Here is a 14,269-nt window from a genome sequence, read left to right as displayed (position 1 = left end):
TTTTTTACATTTAAGGCATTTCAATTTTTTTAATTTTCAAAATGTATTCATTTATGTTATTGTCAGATCATAAAGTCATCCCTGAAATTTCATCAGGGTTAAAAATGCTTCTCAAATCTAATGTTATCTTATATACAATTTCAAGAAATAAAACTAAGTTATTGTGAAACTTTCACAGTGAGATTTCCAAATAGCTGAGAACATAGGCAAGTTTCCCCTTTGCTTCCAACAGACAGAAACTAACCTATAACAAGGAAGAAAAATATTTGGTGAATTGACTATACATGATTTGACCACACACCTGTCAGTCTTTCTTTCAAGAATGTTTCATTGTTTTCAATGTAAAGATTCTGCATATCTTTTGATAAATCTATTGATATTTCTAGCTATTTGTTATCCTATTATAAACAACATATTTTTGAAATTTCATTTTCTATTTATTGTATCTATAATCTTATTTTTAAAAAATCTTTATTAATTAAAAAAATTTTAAATTTAGAAACACATAATTGATTTTTGGGGGGCAGTATATTGACTTTGTATTCTGTGACCTTGCTAAATTCACTTAATCCTAAGAGTCTGTAGATCCTTTTGGATTATTTACATACACAATTATGTTGTCACCACTTTTTTTGTTCCTTTATAATCTTTTCTTTTTTAAAAATCTTTTATTAATTAAAATTTTTTTTTAATTTAAAAGAAATATTTATTTGGCTTGCTGGGTCTTAGTTGCAGCATGCGGGATCTTTAGTTGCAGCATGAGGGATCTTTAGTTGCAGCAATGTGGGATCTTTAGTTGCAGCATGAGGGATCTTTTGTTACGGCATGCGGGATCTTTAGTTGCAGCATGTGGGGTCTTTAGTTGCAGCAATGTGGGATCTTTAGTTATGGCACACGGGATCTTTAGTTGCAGCATGCGGGCTAGAGCCCTGACCAGGGGTTGAACCCAGGCCCCCTGCATTGGGAGCACAGTCTTAACCACTGGACCACCAGGGAAGTCCCTTCTTTTATTTTCTTGACTAATCACACTGGCTGGGACCAGTATAATGGTATACGGAGTTGTGATAGTGGACATCCTTATCTTATTCCTCATCTCATGGAGAATGATTTCAATATTTTATCATTGAGAGGTTTACTGTACGGTTTTTATTAAGATTTTTATTTTATTAAAAAATTTTTTTTGTTTTCATGAATATGAAACTTTTAACTTCTTTAAATTATAATTAAATTTTATTTTGGGTCAAAGTGATTACACACACACACACATATATATTTGTGTAATCAATTAACCTACCTACCTATATTTAACCTATCTACATACATATGTAAGATTTTTATGAGATTAAGGATATACCCTTCTATTTCTCGTTTTCAAAGTTTTTTAAAATCATGAATAGCTGTTGAATAGTGTTCTTTCCTGCATCTGTCTAGATTGATTTTTCTCCTTATATGTTGTGTGAATTGAATCCATTAGTTTTCAAGTGTTGAATCAATCTTGTATTTTTGCAGTAAACCCAAATTAGATATGACCTATTATCATTTTTATATAGCACTAGATTTGACTTGCTTATTTTGTCTGGCAGTTTTACATTAACATTCCCGGGAGAGATTAGCACCTGGTTTTCCTTTTTGGTGATATCTTTGATAGTTTTGGTGGCTGGGTTATACTGCTTCAAAAGTGAATTGAGGGACTTCCCTGGTGGTCCAGTGGTTAAGACTCCATGCTCTCAATGCAGGGGGCCCGGGTTTGATCCCTGGTCAGAGAACTAGATCCCGCATGCCACAACTAAGAGCCCGCATGCCGCAACTAAAGATCCCGTGTGCCACAACTAAGACCTGGTACAGCCAAATAAATATATATATTTTAAAGAAGTGAATTGAGATCTGTTCCCCTTTTCTATAGTTTCTGGAAGTTTATGATACTGGTGACTCTAAGATATAAATGATGTCCCTTTTTCCATTAAAAAAATATTTTATTTTTGGCTGCATCACGTCTTAGTTGTGGCACACGGACTTCAGAGCACGTGGGCTCTCTAGTTGTGGCATGTGGGCTTAGTTGCCCCGTAGCATGAGGGATCTTAGTTCCCCAACCAGGGATCGAACCTGCGTCCCTGCATTGGAAGGCAGATTCTTAACCACTGGACCACCAGGGAAGTCCCTCTTTTTTCATTTCTAATGTTGAGGTTTTTTTCCTGATCAGTCTATGGGTTTATCAGTTTTACTGTTTTTGAGGGAATGACTTCTGGCTTCACTGATTTTCCTTATTGTACATCTGTTTTCTATTTCATTGCTTTTTTTTTTTCTGCATTCTTCCTTCTACCTTTTGAATTTGCTATTCTTTCCCAGTTTCTTGACGTGAAAACTTAGATCACTGACTTCAGCCTTTCTTTTGTAATGTGTGAGTTTAAAGTTATATATTTTAGTGCTTTACCTGTATACCACAGGTTTTGATATGGCATATCTTTATTACCAGTTAATTTTTTTTATTTCCTTTGTGCTTTTTTTTCTGTGACCAGTGGGTTATTTAGAACTCTACTGCCTGTTTTATAAACAGTTAGGGACTTTCCAGTTGTTGTTGTTGTTTTTCCCTAGCTTAATCCCACTGTGTTCAGAGAACACTGTATTATTTTCAATTATTCTGCAAATTTCCTGAGGCTTACTTGATGGTCCAGCTATGATCAATTTTGGAAAAAGCTTTTGGTGCTATTAAAAATATGTATACTGTTGGTTCAGTGACAATGTTCTATATATGTCAGTTAAGCTAGGATTGTGTTGTTCAACTTACCTATTATATCTGGTTTTAAAATAAATGTATTATTAAAAAAATTTAAATTCCATAACATTCTGGAAAGAAAAATCTCATTTCATTCTATTCTCTGACACAATATGAAAATGTGGTTTCCTATTTTAAATGTTTTCCTTGGACTTTTGATAGCAATTAACTTTGTGTATTCCCCCTCTCCCCCTCATACTTTCCCAGCCTTTGAGCAGCAGGAATAGTGAGCAAGGGAATCATACATATAGCTAGTAAGGAAGCTCTGAAGGCTACCAATGCCTCTCCTTGCCCTGTTCCATCATTGAAATGAAGGCCCTCAACCCTTGGAAAAAAGAAGCTGGAAGCAGAGGTTGGCTCTCGCCCATTAAGAGCCAGGAACAGGGATGGAAACAACTCTGGAGATGTGCTCTAAGTCTTGAACCCTGGAAGGAAATGAATATTAAAGTCTTTGATAAAATGTTTCAAGCTTTACCTCTTCATTTATAGAAGTCTCTCCCACACTAGTACTGTTCTGGCTACTACAGCCAGGAATGAGGTTCTGCCCCAGCAAGAGATACTTTGTCAGAAAAAGGGCACCATCTCAGCCTTGCAAACAGCTTTTATACATCAGTAATCTTCTCCCAAAGAACCTATCTAGAAAGGAACCATCACTGCCCTCTTGGCAGTGTGTGTGTGTTGTTCAACAGAGGTAGAGGCAAGGTTGATGAGGATCATCTGACCACGGTGCCTAGATACCTCGATATTGACAAAATAAAATCTCCAGTTTAAAAGAAAAATTATTGTTACAAAAACAGAAGCATGTTTTATTTCAATCCTGTTGAGGGAGTGAGGATGGAACACAGAAAATGCGGGGCGGGGGAGGGGTCCTCTTTATACACACAGGACATCAGGATCAACTACAAGGAACAATACCCATTTCCACCCCTCCCCGCAACTCCTACATGGGGTCCAAGGCCAGCTGAGAATAGATGGTACAAGAATTAAGATACTATTGGCACAGTACAATGGCCAATGCACCGAAAGATGCAGAAGAGAATTTTTCAGGGAGCAAGGCCTGGCCCTCAGCTGCTTCCCCAGAGGAGGGGGAATGAGAAAACTTTGGCTCAGAAGGAAGGCGGTTGGCAAAAATCAGGATTACCCTAGCTGGACTTTCCAGGTCAAAACTATGGGCTGAAGGGAGTCAAGACATTTATCCAGTCCATGCTGTTCTCTGATTTCTCCAAGACCTCTTCTCTTCAGGCTTGAGATTAGTGAGAGCTGGCCTGGTTCTCCTCTTCATTTTGGAAAGCAGGGGAATAAGTGCTTATCCGACCCTTTCTACATCTAGGCTACTTAATTACTACTTTCTTGGCTCTAAAGAGACAGAAGCCAACTAACAAGCCGGCTCCCTTTGTGAAAGTCGGCTTGAAAGAGCCCTTGGGTTGGCAAACTGCCTCTGCAAAGGTTTCTCTGAGCCTGCCCCTTATAAACCCTCCCCAAATGTATTCAGGGACACCTTCAATCATGTGAGATGTGGGCCAAAAATACTTGGTCTCTCTCTAGTTGGGTTAATAATCCCATCTTTGACTGGAGATGGGGATTAGAGACAGAGAAAGAAGGTGATGGCAGGGGGAAGGACTGGGGGAAAGCAAGGCAGTTTACACTGCAGATTCAAGCCTCTGGATTGTGAATAGAGTCACCTAAAGCTCCAGAGCAGGAAGGGGGATTCTCTGACACAATATGAAAATGTGTAAAATATTTTAGTGGCAACCCTGTAATTCCCATAGACCAAAGGGGAATGTGTCAAAAAAAAAAAAAAAAAAAAGACGGAATAAGTGAGGAAGCAGAGTCCAGCCCTCTATCTTAAATCTGAATAAAATTAACTCATTCAGCTAATACTGCTTCAAGTACAATCACGAAGACAGATGGAACTGTAGATTCACACTAGGGCAAAGAATAGGATCAAGTAGCCTATCATCTTAAGCACAGACACCTCCCTTTTAAAAGTCATCTAGAAAATATCTTTGAGGACTTGAACTGAAGGTGACGTCCACCATCTCCTCTCCTCCCCCAATACAATACCCTTCCAGGACAGCCTGATGAATTAAGACGTCTGTTTTAAGTTTAATAGGAGGGAAGTGAAGAAGGGAAAAGCACGGAGATTTGGAAATGCTAGCAGCTAAAGCCAAAAGCAAGGTTAAGGTCCTTATGGCATCCAGAACTAGGGGTAAAAGAATGCGAAAGGGAAGGGAAACAGGTGGTGGGTTCCTGCTGTCCTTTGGCTTTATATCCTTCCCCTGCCTCCCATTCCTCCCAACAGCTCATGCAGCTACTGGCCTGCTAGAGGGGATGTAATGCCCAGACCAACTTTTTATTGAGCTTACGCATCTAACAGACTTGTAAACAGTACCAACTGACAAAGTTTTGCTGAATATTACAGCTTGTGTCCACTAAATACACCTCTCTCTGAGATTAAAAACAAAAAACCAAAGTAAACAAATACTGAGAGAGAGGATGAAGAGACACATCTTGAGTCTTCCAGGAAGGCAAAATAAGAAAACGCCACATGGCTTGGTCCCAGGTGTTCACCATGCCTAGAGTGCTGCTGCTGTCACCACTGTCTCCCCTCCCTGCCAGTGGCTGGGTAGAGGTGAGGGAGAACGGTCATCTTGGGCATGCTGCAAATACAGCATTTGCTGGTGTTGACACCCTCCTTGGCTGTGGTGGCAGAACACTGTGTCAGGAGCCCGTTTCCTGGGAGTAGCAGAAGGAGCCCAGGTCCTCAAGGCAGCCTGATGGCAGCTCATACACCTCAGCAGGGGTACCGTGCCCCTTTTCTCCAGTGCAGTTCAGCATTGAGGTCGTCTATTCCCAGTCGGCGATAAAACCTGAGCTGTATTCCTCGCAGGTTCCCCCTCCCTTCCCCAACTTGGGGGAGTAGTGGGAGGGGACGGGGGAGGATCACTGAGGGGGCAGGGGGATACCCCGGGGATCGGTGACCTGGCCCTCTTGCAGGTTCTTCACGAGTTGTGCAAGCCAGCGTTTAGTGGTGGTGTCATCTTTTAGCACCTGGGCGAAGGTTGTGTCCTTCAGCTGGTCAGGGAGGCACTGCCTCAGTGCTTCACGTGCCCTACATCAGAAATAAACAAACCGACCAGGGAGACCAAACAAATAAACCCATATCTGGGGGACAGGGAAGAGCCCTTTTCTTAGATATAAATACATAGAATCCTGGGAATCTATGGTTCTGTCAAGGTACTTTAAGAAGCCATTAAAATTCTTTAAAGCTTATGTTAGGCATAGGCTCAGATTGCTCCAGGATCTGTTGTCTGCAAACATTTTCAGAATGATGCCCCAATGTAGAATTTTGTGACAAAGCAAATGGAATAAAATGGTGCAATAATTTACTTCAATTCAAACTGCTTTCTGATTTATTACAGTAAACATTGTCATAATACTCATGTTGGAAATATATGGATTATATAGTAAATGAAATATTCCAAAATCAGTACATTAACAGGGGATATGACCTCACTCATAGTATGATAAATTAATGAACTTTAAACTGATATAAATTTGTGTCTTTCCAAAAACAGCTTCAGCTTTATAGTTAAAACCCTTAATAAGAGATGAGCAGTAAAAACAAATCTATGGTAACATTATTATCAGATGAACTTTTAAATGTTTCATTTACTTCAAAATATGACCAGTAAAAGTCGAATCTGAAAACTCAAAAAGGTAAATGTTAACTATTTATAAGGCTGTTTTTTAAGAAAAGTTATAGCTTTTGTACTCAGCCTAGTTTCTTTGTACAAGGAGAGTTTTAAATAAACATATTTTCAAACTTTGGTGAAAACAGGAACCACTAAAGAACAAGACAAAATGGTCAAAGAAATAGTTAGGGCTTAAATAACCTCAGTGGCAGGAGGCTGAGTTCACATTAAATCAAGTTATCCTCATTCCTAAGAACACAGAAATCAACCCATTATGTGGTTTAGCAGAATCTGAGCAAGTGGCTTTCAGCATGAATTATGGATTTACAAAGCAAAAGGTCAAATATTTCTAAAACGCATTGTATCTACAATGTATGATTTCTGGCAGAAAGATTACGAACATAGGGAGATAAAACAATTAGCTCAAGGACTTTACAGGAAGAGAACTGGAAATATAATTCAAGAGCCCTCTGGGCCTGTTCCTTTCTTAAGAGACCTTTGAAAGTATACTTTTCTTTCTGACCACCTGGAGTAGCAACAGAAAGCTCAAACCACAGGAGTAATGTATCATAAGATTCACTGTCTGAACTCTCTGGAATTTTAGAGTAGGGTACGGAGTTCCAGTGGGGAGATAAAACTCTGATGGATTTTTAAATTCAGTACTTCAGATTTTAAAAGGAATTAATCAAGGTCTGTCTCAGACAAGCTAAATATAGTTTTATCCCTTCCCTGTCCTAAAGACATAGGAGCTACCCCATGAGATGGGGCAACTGCTCACTAGAGTATTTCCCCTGAAATACTCACCAGAGTATTTAAGTCCTATAAATCCTATAAATGTTTACCTGGGATTATCTGAGAGTCGAAGGTAACATCTTACTACATGCTTCAGCAAACGGGCGGAAGGCTCTTTGGATAGCTGCAGGACCATCTTACCCTGTTTCCCCCAAAACAAGGTGGGATAGGAAAAAAACACACAAAACACAAAATAATCCTAGTTGATATCAGAGAGCAGATATTGCAAGAACAGTTATACAAGATTCCACAGTTGTTATTTCTAGTTGGGAGACTGAAGCAGCTCAGTATCGACTGCAAAGCGACTAAGCTGTGTGATCAGAAGCAGTTTCAAAGAAGGCAAATGAAAGAACTCACCAAGATCATGGCAACATGGGAGAAACGCTCATACGTCTGACATATATAAGCCAAACCAGTGTCATCTAAGAGGATCTTCTGGAGGATAAATGTGGCAACCTGGAGTAAAACAAAATTAAGGAGTCCAAAACGTTGCTCAGACTTGTCTTCCAACTGTCTGTTTTTCTCCCAGGAATAACCATAAGCAGAAAACTAAGCAAATACCCTTGCATTCTATATAACTTACTTGACGAGACACGCATAGTACAAAAAAATTAATAAATATTACCATATTGGACATTTACTATGTGCTGGAATTTCTCCTTAAGCCATAACATGCCTTATCTTATTTTCACAACAAACCTATGAGGTAGGTACCATTGTTATTCTCATTTTACATAAAAGGTAGGTAATTATCAGAGTCTTAAAAACAGAGAGACTGTCTGTTACTGAACACCTACTATGTGCCAGGTGTAACTGTTGATCAATAACTTGCCAGGTTAAGGTCCCAAGTGACAAAGCTACTAACTCAGAGTTGAGATCAAACCTAGTTAAACACAGAGCCTCTTCCCTTTTCCATGGGCCAAGATGATTTTAGCAATTCAGCTATGCCTCATCTCTTCCGAATGAGTTAGGTAAATCTTTTCTTATTCTTAAAAGATCTTAAAGAAAATAAGACTTTTAAGCCTCCCTTCGAAAATTGTTCCAACAGTAATAAAGAATATACTCACTTTAAGCTCATTAACTCTTACATAGATGGGATTAAAAAAATACTAGTTTAATTCAAGTCAAATGATTATTATAATGATTCTCTTCCTCAGCTGCTCTTCAGAAACAACTGTGGGAATTGTTCTATTTTACTATTTTACTGGGGTATAACATTGTGGTTGGCTAAATAATGGCCCCCAAAGATATCTAGGTCCTAATCACCAAACCCTGGGGATGCTACTTTATATGGCAAAAGGGACTTTACAGATGTGATTAAGTTAAGAATCTTAGGGGAAGATTAATCATCTTGGATTATCCAGGTGGGCCCTAAATATAATCATCACAAGTGTCCTTAAAGAGGAAAGTGGAGGGAGATTTGACAATAGAGGAGAAGGTGATGTGACAGAAGCAGAGAGAGATTTGAACATGCTACACTGCTGGCTTTGAAGATGGAAGAGGGGGCAGTGAGCCAAGAAATGCAATTCTAAAAGCTGGAAAAGTCAAGGAAAGGGACTCTCTCCTAGAGCTTCCAGAGGGAATGTTGCCCTTACTGGCACCCTGACTTTAGTTTTAGCTTGGTTAAACTGATGTACGGTTGCTGGCTTCCAGAACTGTAAGAGAATAAATTTGTGGTGTTTTAAGCCACCAAGCTTGTGGCAATCTGTTATAGCAGCAATAAGAAACTAATACAAACATATACACAGTAAAATATGTAAAGTGCACTAATCTTAAGTGTATCTTAATTTTTATATCCTACACATCTGTGAACCACAACCAGATTAAAATACAGAACATTAGGAGGTTGGGATTAACACATACACAATATTAAATATAAAATAGATAACCAACAAGGACCAACTGTATAGCACAGGGAACTATACTCAATATCTTGTAATAACCTATAATGGAAGAGAATGTAAAAAAAGAAAAAAAAATATAAGAATCACTTTGCGGTACAACCGAAACTAACACAACATTGTAAATCAACTATATTTCAATAAAAATGAAATAAAATAAAAATTTTAAATAAAATAAAATACAGAACATTTCCAGCACCCCAGAAGATTCCCTTGTGCCTTTTCCCAGTCAATATCCTTCCCTGAGAGGTAATCACTATTCTGATTTATCCTCACTGACTGTTCTTGCCTGTTCTTGAATTTCACATACATATATGAGTCATATGGTATGAACTCATATATATCTGGCTTCTTTCACTTGACATAATATCAGCCACATTGCATGTATCAGCAGTTCATGCTTCTTAACTATTGTGTAGTTTATTTTGTAACTATACTACAATTTACCCTGCATAGTAAAAATGCTATAAATACTCCTATATATGTTTTGATGCCCATGAGAGCCTTTTTTTTTTTTGGCCATGCTGTGTGGCTTGTGGGATCTTAGTTCTCTGCCCAGAGATCAAACCTGGGCCCTTGGCAGTGAAAGCGTGGAGTCGTAACCACTGGCCCGCCAGGGAATTCCCGAGAGCTCATTTTTCTTGGGTATACATTTTTGGGTGATAGGGTAGGTTTATGTTTATAGTGGATACTGCCAAACAGCTTTCCAAAATAACAGCTTTCCAAAATAACTTATACTATACACTCACCCAGGGGGATTTAAAAAAAAACACAAATGTCCATACTTTATCACCCTGCAGAACGGTTCAGTAGGTCAGATATGGGACCTGGACATTGATGTTTTAAAAACACTTCACAGGGACTTCTCTGGTGGTCCAGTGGTTAAGAATCAACCTTCCAATGCAGGGGATACGGGTTCGATCCCTGGTCGGGGAACTAAGATCCCACATGCCGCAGGGCAACTAACCCCAGGTGCTGCCACTACTGAGCCCACGTGCCACAGCTAGAGAGAAGCCCGCTCGCTGCAACAAAAGAGCCTGTGTGCCGCAACTAAGACCCAACACAGCCAAAAAAACCCCCAAAGAAACAAAAACACTTCACAGGTGATCATGCCACACAGCTCTGACTGAGAACCTCTGCTCTACTGGGTGTCTACTATGGCAAGACGTTTGACTAAGCATCGTACATAAAAAGTGAACACAACGAGGTGTCTGCTTGCATGGAGCAAAAGAAGAAAGACTTGCCAGGAAGTGACTATAAACCATAAAACGTAGGATAGGAAAAGTATTCTACTTGAAGCGTAGTAAAGGTCAATGGGAACATCTACACATCAAGGATGAATTAATTCTAGTAATGGGCAAGGAATGTAAATAGGGGAGGGATCATTAGGATGGGGGCTCCTGGAAGAAATGTCACTAAAGAAGCAATGAATCTTTTTCTGTCCCAGCCATAAGAAGCCAACTTGAAAAAACCCTATTCATAGGCAACTATGAATAAAAAATGACAGAATACAGTTGTAACCATTCCAATCTGGTCCCGGAAAGCCACTGAAATTAACAAAAGGAATAAAATTAAGGGACAAATGAGAGAAGAAAAGCATGAATAGGGACTTCCCTGGTGACGCAGTGGTTAAGAATCCGCCTGCCAATGCAGGGGACATGGGTTCGAGCCCTGGTCCGGGAAGATCCCACATGCTGCGGAGCAACTAAGTCCGGGAGACACAACTACTGAGCCTGTGCTCTAGAGCCCATGAGCCACAACTACTGAAGCCTGCGCACCTAGATCCCGTGCTCCACAGCAAGAGAAGCCACTGCAATGTGAAGCCCGTGCACTGCAACGAAGGGTAGCCCCTGCTCACCGCAACTAGAGAAAGCCTGTGCACAGCAATGAAGACTCAATGCAGCCATAAATAAATAAATAAATAGATAAATAAATAAATAAATAAATAAATTTATTTAAAAAACAAAGAAAAAAGAAAAGCATGAACATAGATCACATGTCACTTATTCTTTGTGTGTTAGGAGAAAATTGAAGACAGAGGTTTAAATCCTCCCTAACACACAAACCTTAGATGGCAGGCTGGGTGGAAAAGTATTCAGAGGTAAAATACTTGACTTAAAAGCTGCCAACTTCAGCTCATAACATCTCTCTTTCCATCCATTATTTTTAAACAAATGGCAATCTTGGATAAAAAGACGCCCACAGGGAAACTTCTATTGAGACATACCCTACACAGGGGTAACAAGTAATACTTATCTGCATTTTCAAGGAAATTGAAGAGAATGTGGACTTTAAAGAACATTTTAAAAAATTCAAAGAACATAAAAAATTCAAAGAAGAGCTGAAAGGACATGAGAAGTGAGAGGCAGAGACTAGAGGAAAAAAATTAATACAAAATTAAACTGCTATATGTATACACGGAATACTTCTGGAAGGATTCTACAAGAAAGTAGTAATACTGGTTACCACTGGAGAGAAGAACTGAGAGGCTATGGTAGGAGACTTCCATTTGTTTGTATACCCATTTGTAGTAGCATTTGAATTTTTACTTTATTTGTATTGTGAATTCAAAACAAAAAAAATTTAAATCATTACATCTACTTATGTCCAACTCAGCAATAAGTATTTACCAAATTAAAAATTAGAGTGACTAGTCTAGTCAATGTGACTAGATACACTTTGGAAGCAGAAGTAAGATATTGCTAAAAATAGTCAGCAACATGGAAAAGTAGCCTTGAGAAAAATCACGATATGAAATTAAAGATAGAAAGTAGAGAGGGAAAAAATATATATTTGAAAAATAGACAATACAGCATAACTGATGTTGCTGAAGCAAGAGGCCAAAACAAATCAAAGGGAAAACTATAAAATTAACCAAAAAAGAGACACAAAGAGTAGGCTCTTCCAGAAAAAAAATCTGATATAAGATTATCAAATGATGGACTTCCCTGGTGGTCCAGTGGTTAAGAATCCGCCTGCCAAGGCAGGGGACATAGGTTCAATTCCTGGTCTGGGAAGATCCCACATGCTGTGGGGTAACTAAGCCTGTGTGCCACAACTACTGAGCCTGTGCTCTAGAGCCCATGAGCCACAACTACTGAGCCCACGTGCCATAACTACTGAAGCCCGCACACCTAGAGCCCGTGCTCCACAACGAGAAGCCACCACAATGAGAAGCCCACACACTGCAACAAAGAATAGCCCCTGCTCGCCACAACTAGAGAAAGCCTGCGCACAGCAACGAAGACCCAGCGCAGCCAAAAGAAAAGAAAATTATCAAATGAACTTAAAAATTATAAAAGAAGCTTATAGATACCACACAGAAAAAGCAAGTTCACCAATGAAAGAAAAATATTAGGCTGACCCAAGATTTCACTACAACATTCAATACCGGAAGACAACAGGGCTATGGCAATGGAGTTCTGAGAGGGAAAATAAGAGGTTAAGAATTTATACCAGTCACATTATCATCCATGGTTAAAGTGCAAAGTAGGGAGAAGCTCAAGTATATATACACTTGATTATGCATAAAAAAATGTCTGGAATAATACACCTGTGTAGTGAGAAGTGGGTTCAGATGAAAGGGAGAAATTTAGTGTTTTAACATGATATTCTTCTGACGGGTCTGGGTTTTATTTTTTATTTATTTTTTATTTTTTTTATTGCAGTACGTGGGCCTCTCACTGTTGTGGCCTCTCCCGTTGCGGAGCACAGGCTCCGGACGCGCAGGCTCAGCGGCCATGGCTCACGGGCCCAGCCGCTCCGCGGCATGTGGGATCTTCCCGGACCGGGGCACGAACCCGCGTCCCCTGCATCGGCAGGCGGACTCTCAACCACTGCGCCACCAGGGAAGCCCCGGGTCTGGGTTTTAAAATCATCATTATATAACAATTTTTATTTAAAAGAGAAAAAACATTCATGAAAGTTTGAAAAAACATTCATGAAAGTTTCAAAAAACCTGAAGAGAGGCAGAAAATGATAACCATGAAGAAGTAGCCCAAGAGTCAACAATATAGAATCTAATTAAGATAAAAACACACACCGTTTTAGAAAGTTCACTTCCAGATTCCATAATGCGCAAACACAAAGGGATAATTTCTGTTGTCAGTAAAAAGTTGATTACTTCCTGCTCATCTGTTTTCACCAGGGCCCCTAAAGAAAATATGGACAAACAAAATTATTTCAGAGTCAGGGTTTCCAACTAAAATTGTTCATCCAGCTAGTTGTGGAACTTAACATACAACACAAACTGTGGTTTATTAAAAAAAAAAAAAGAGGAAGAAAAGCACAGGTTGACTGTTATCAGTCAACACTAAAAGATCAGGTACCAAGTTTGGTCTACCATATAGTTAGCATCTGTTTAGCTATCTAAATAATTTTTCTATCACTCTTGGTAGGCATTCATACAATAATATCACCATCTCTTCTCCATATACCTTAGGTAAGAGAAAAGAATTCTACATCAGTATTAAAGCACATTCCCAGGTAGCAAAGAAAGGATGTCAGTCTGAATCCTACTTAAGTCACAATAGGCATAAACAAACATTACTTCCTGGTTATTCAATTGCCCTCTTTTCCCAAAGAGCACAAACACTGTAGGGCATACCTAAACAAGAAACACACACACCTGGATTCCAATTCTGGTTCCACAACTAGTTTACCTAAGTTTGACAAAGTTACCTTCCCTTTGCAAGCCTCTGTTTCTTTATAAAATAAGAGTTGGACCAATGACTTCTAAAATTCATCCCAATTCTATTACTCTGTTGGTTTCTAAACTTACACCACTGACCGGGTGTCAGACACAGTTCACTGATATCCTCTCCATTCTGCATATAGGGAGGCAGAGTCCCATTAAACAAATGACTGTTCCTTGAGCTGCCCAACGCATCACTAGCTTTTATATGAAAGGCCTTAGTTAACTGGACCTGTAATAACTAAAGTCAATCACTTCAGGAGAGAGTAATATCATTTACTTTAACGAGAACTGACAATCTACAAATGCTACATCTCTAAACAGCACATACCATAATTTACTAACATGGCCTGCTGCAGATGGCAGATTATTATCTCACTTAGATTTTTTACATGTAGGTCTAAAGTCCATTTTG

At 39.2% G+C, this 14,269-nt stretch overlaps 1 protein-coding gene across 1 annotated transcript in view; it reads right to left on the bottom strand.

Annotated features, from left to right (window-relative positions):
* Positions 1-3,558: 3,558 nt before the first annotated feature.
* Positions 3,559-14,269, bottom strand: part of CNOT9 (CCR4-NOT transcription complex subunit 9) — a 28,304-nt gene continuing 17,593 nt past the window's right edge. The window contains exons 5-8 of the mRNA XM_082841555.1: positions 13,204-13,313; positions 7,618-7,716; positions 7,311-7,402; positions 3,559-5,885 (exon numbers count right to left, since the gene is read on the bottom strand). Of these exons, the coding sequence (XP_082697681.1) occupies positions 5,717-5,885; positions 7,311-7,402; positions 7,618-7,716; positions 13,204-13,313 (470 nt within the window). The 3' untranslated portion in view covers positions 3,559-5,716. The remainder of the gene's footprint in view (positions 5,886-7,310; positions 7,403-7,617; positions 7,717-13,203; positions 13,314-14,269) is intronic.

The sequence above is a fragment of the Leucopleurus acutus genome, assembly GCF_964270905.1.
Source record: "Leucopleurus acutus genome assembly, chromosome: 6".
NCBI classification, from domain to species: domain Eukaryota; kingdom Metazoa; phylum Chordata; class Mammalia; order Artiodactyla; family Delphinidae; genus Leucopleurus; species Leucopleurus acutus.
Note: the sequence above shows the minus strand (reverse complement) of the source record. Positions and strands in the feature narration are given on the sequence as shown.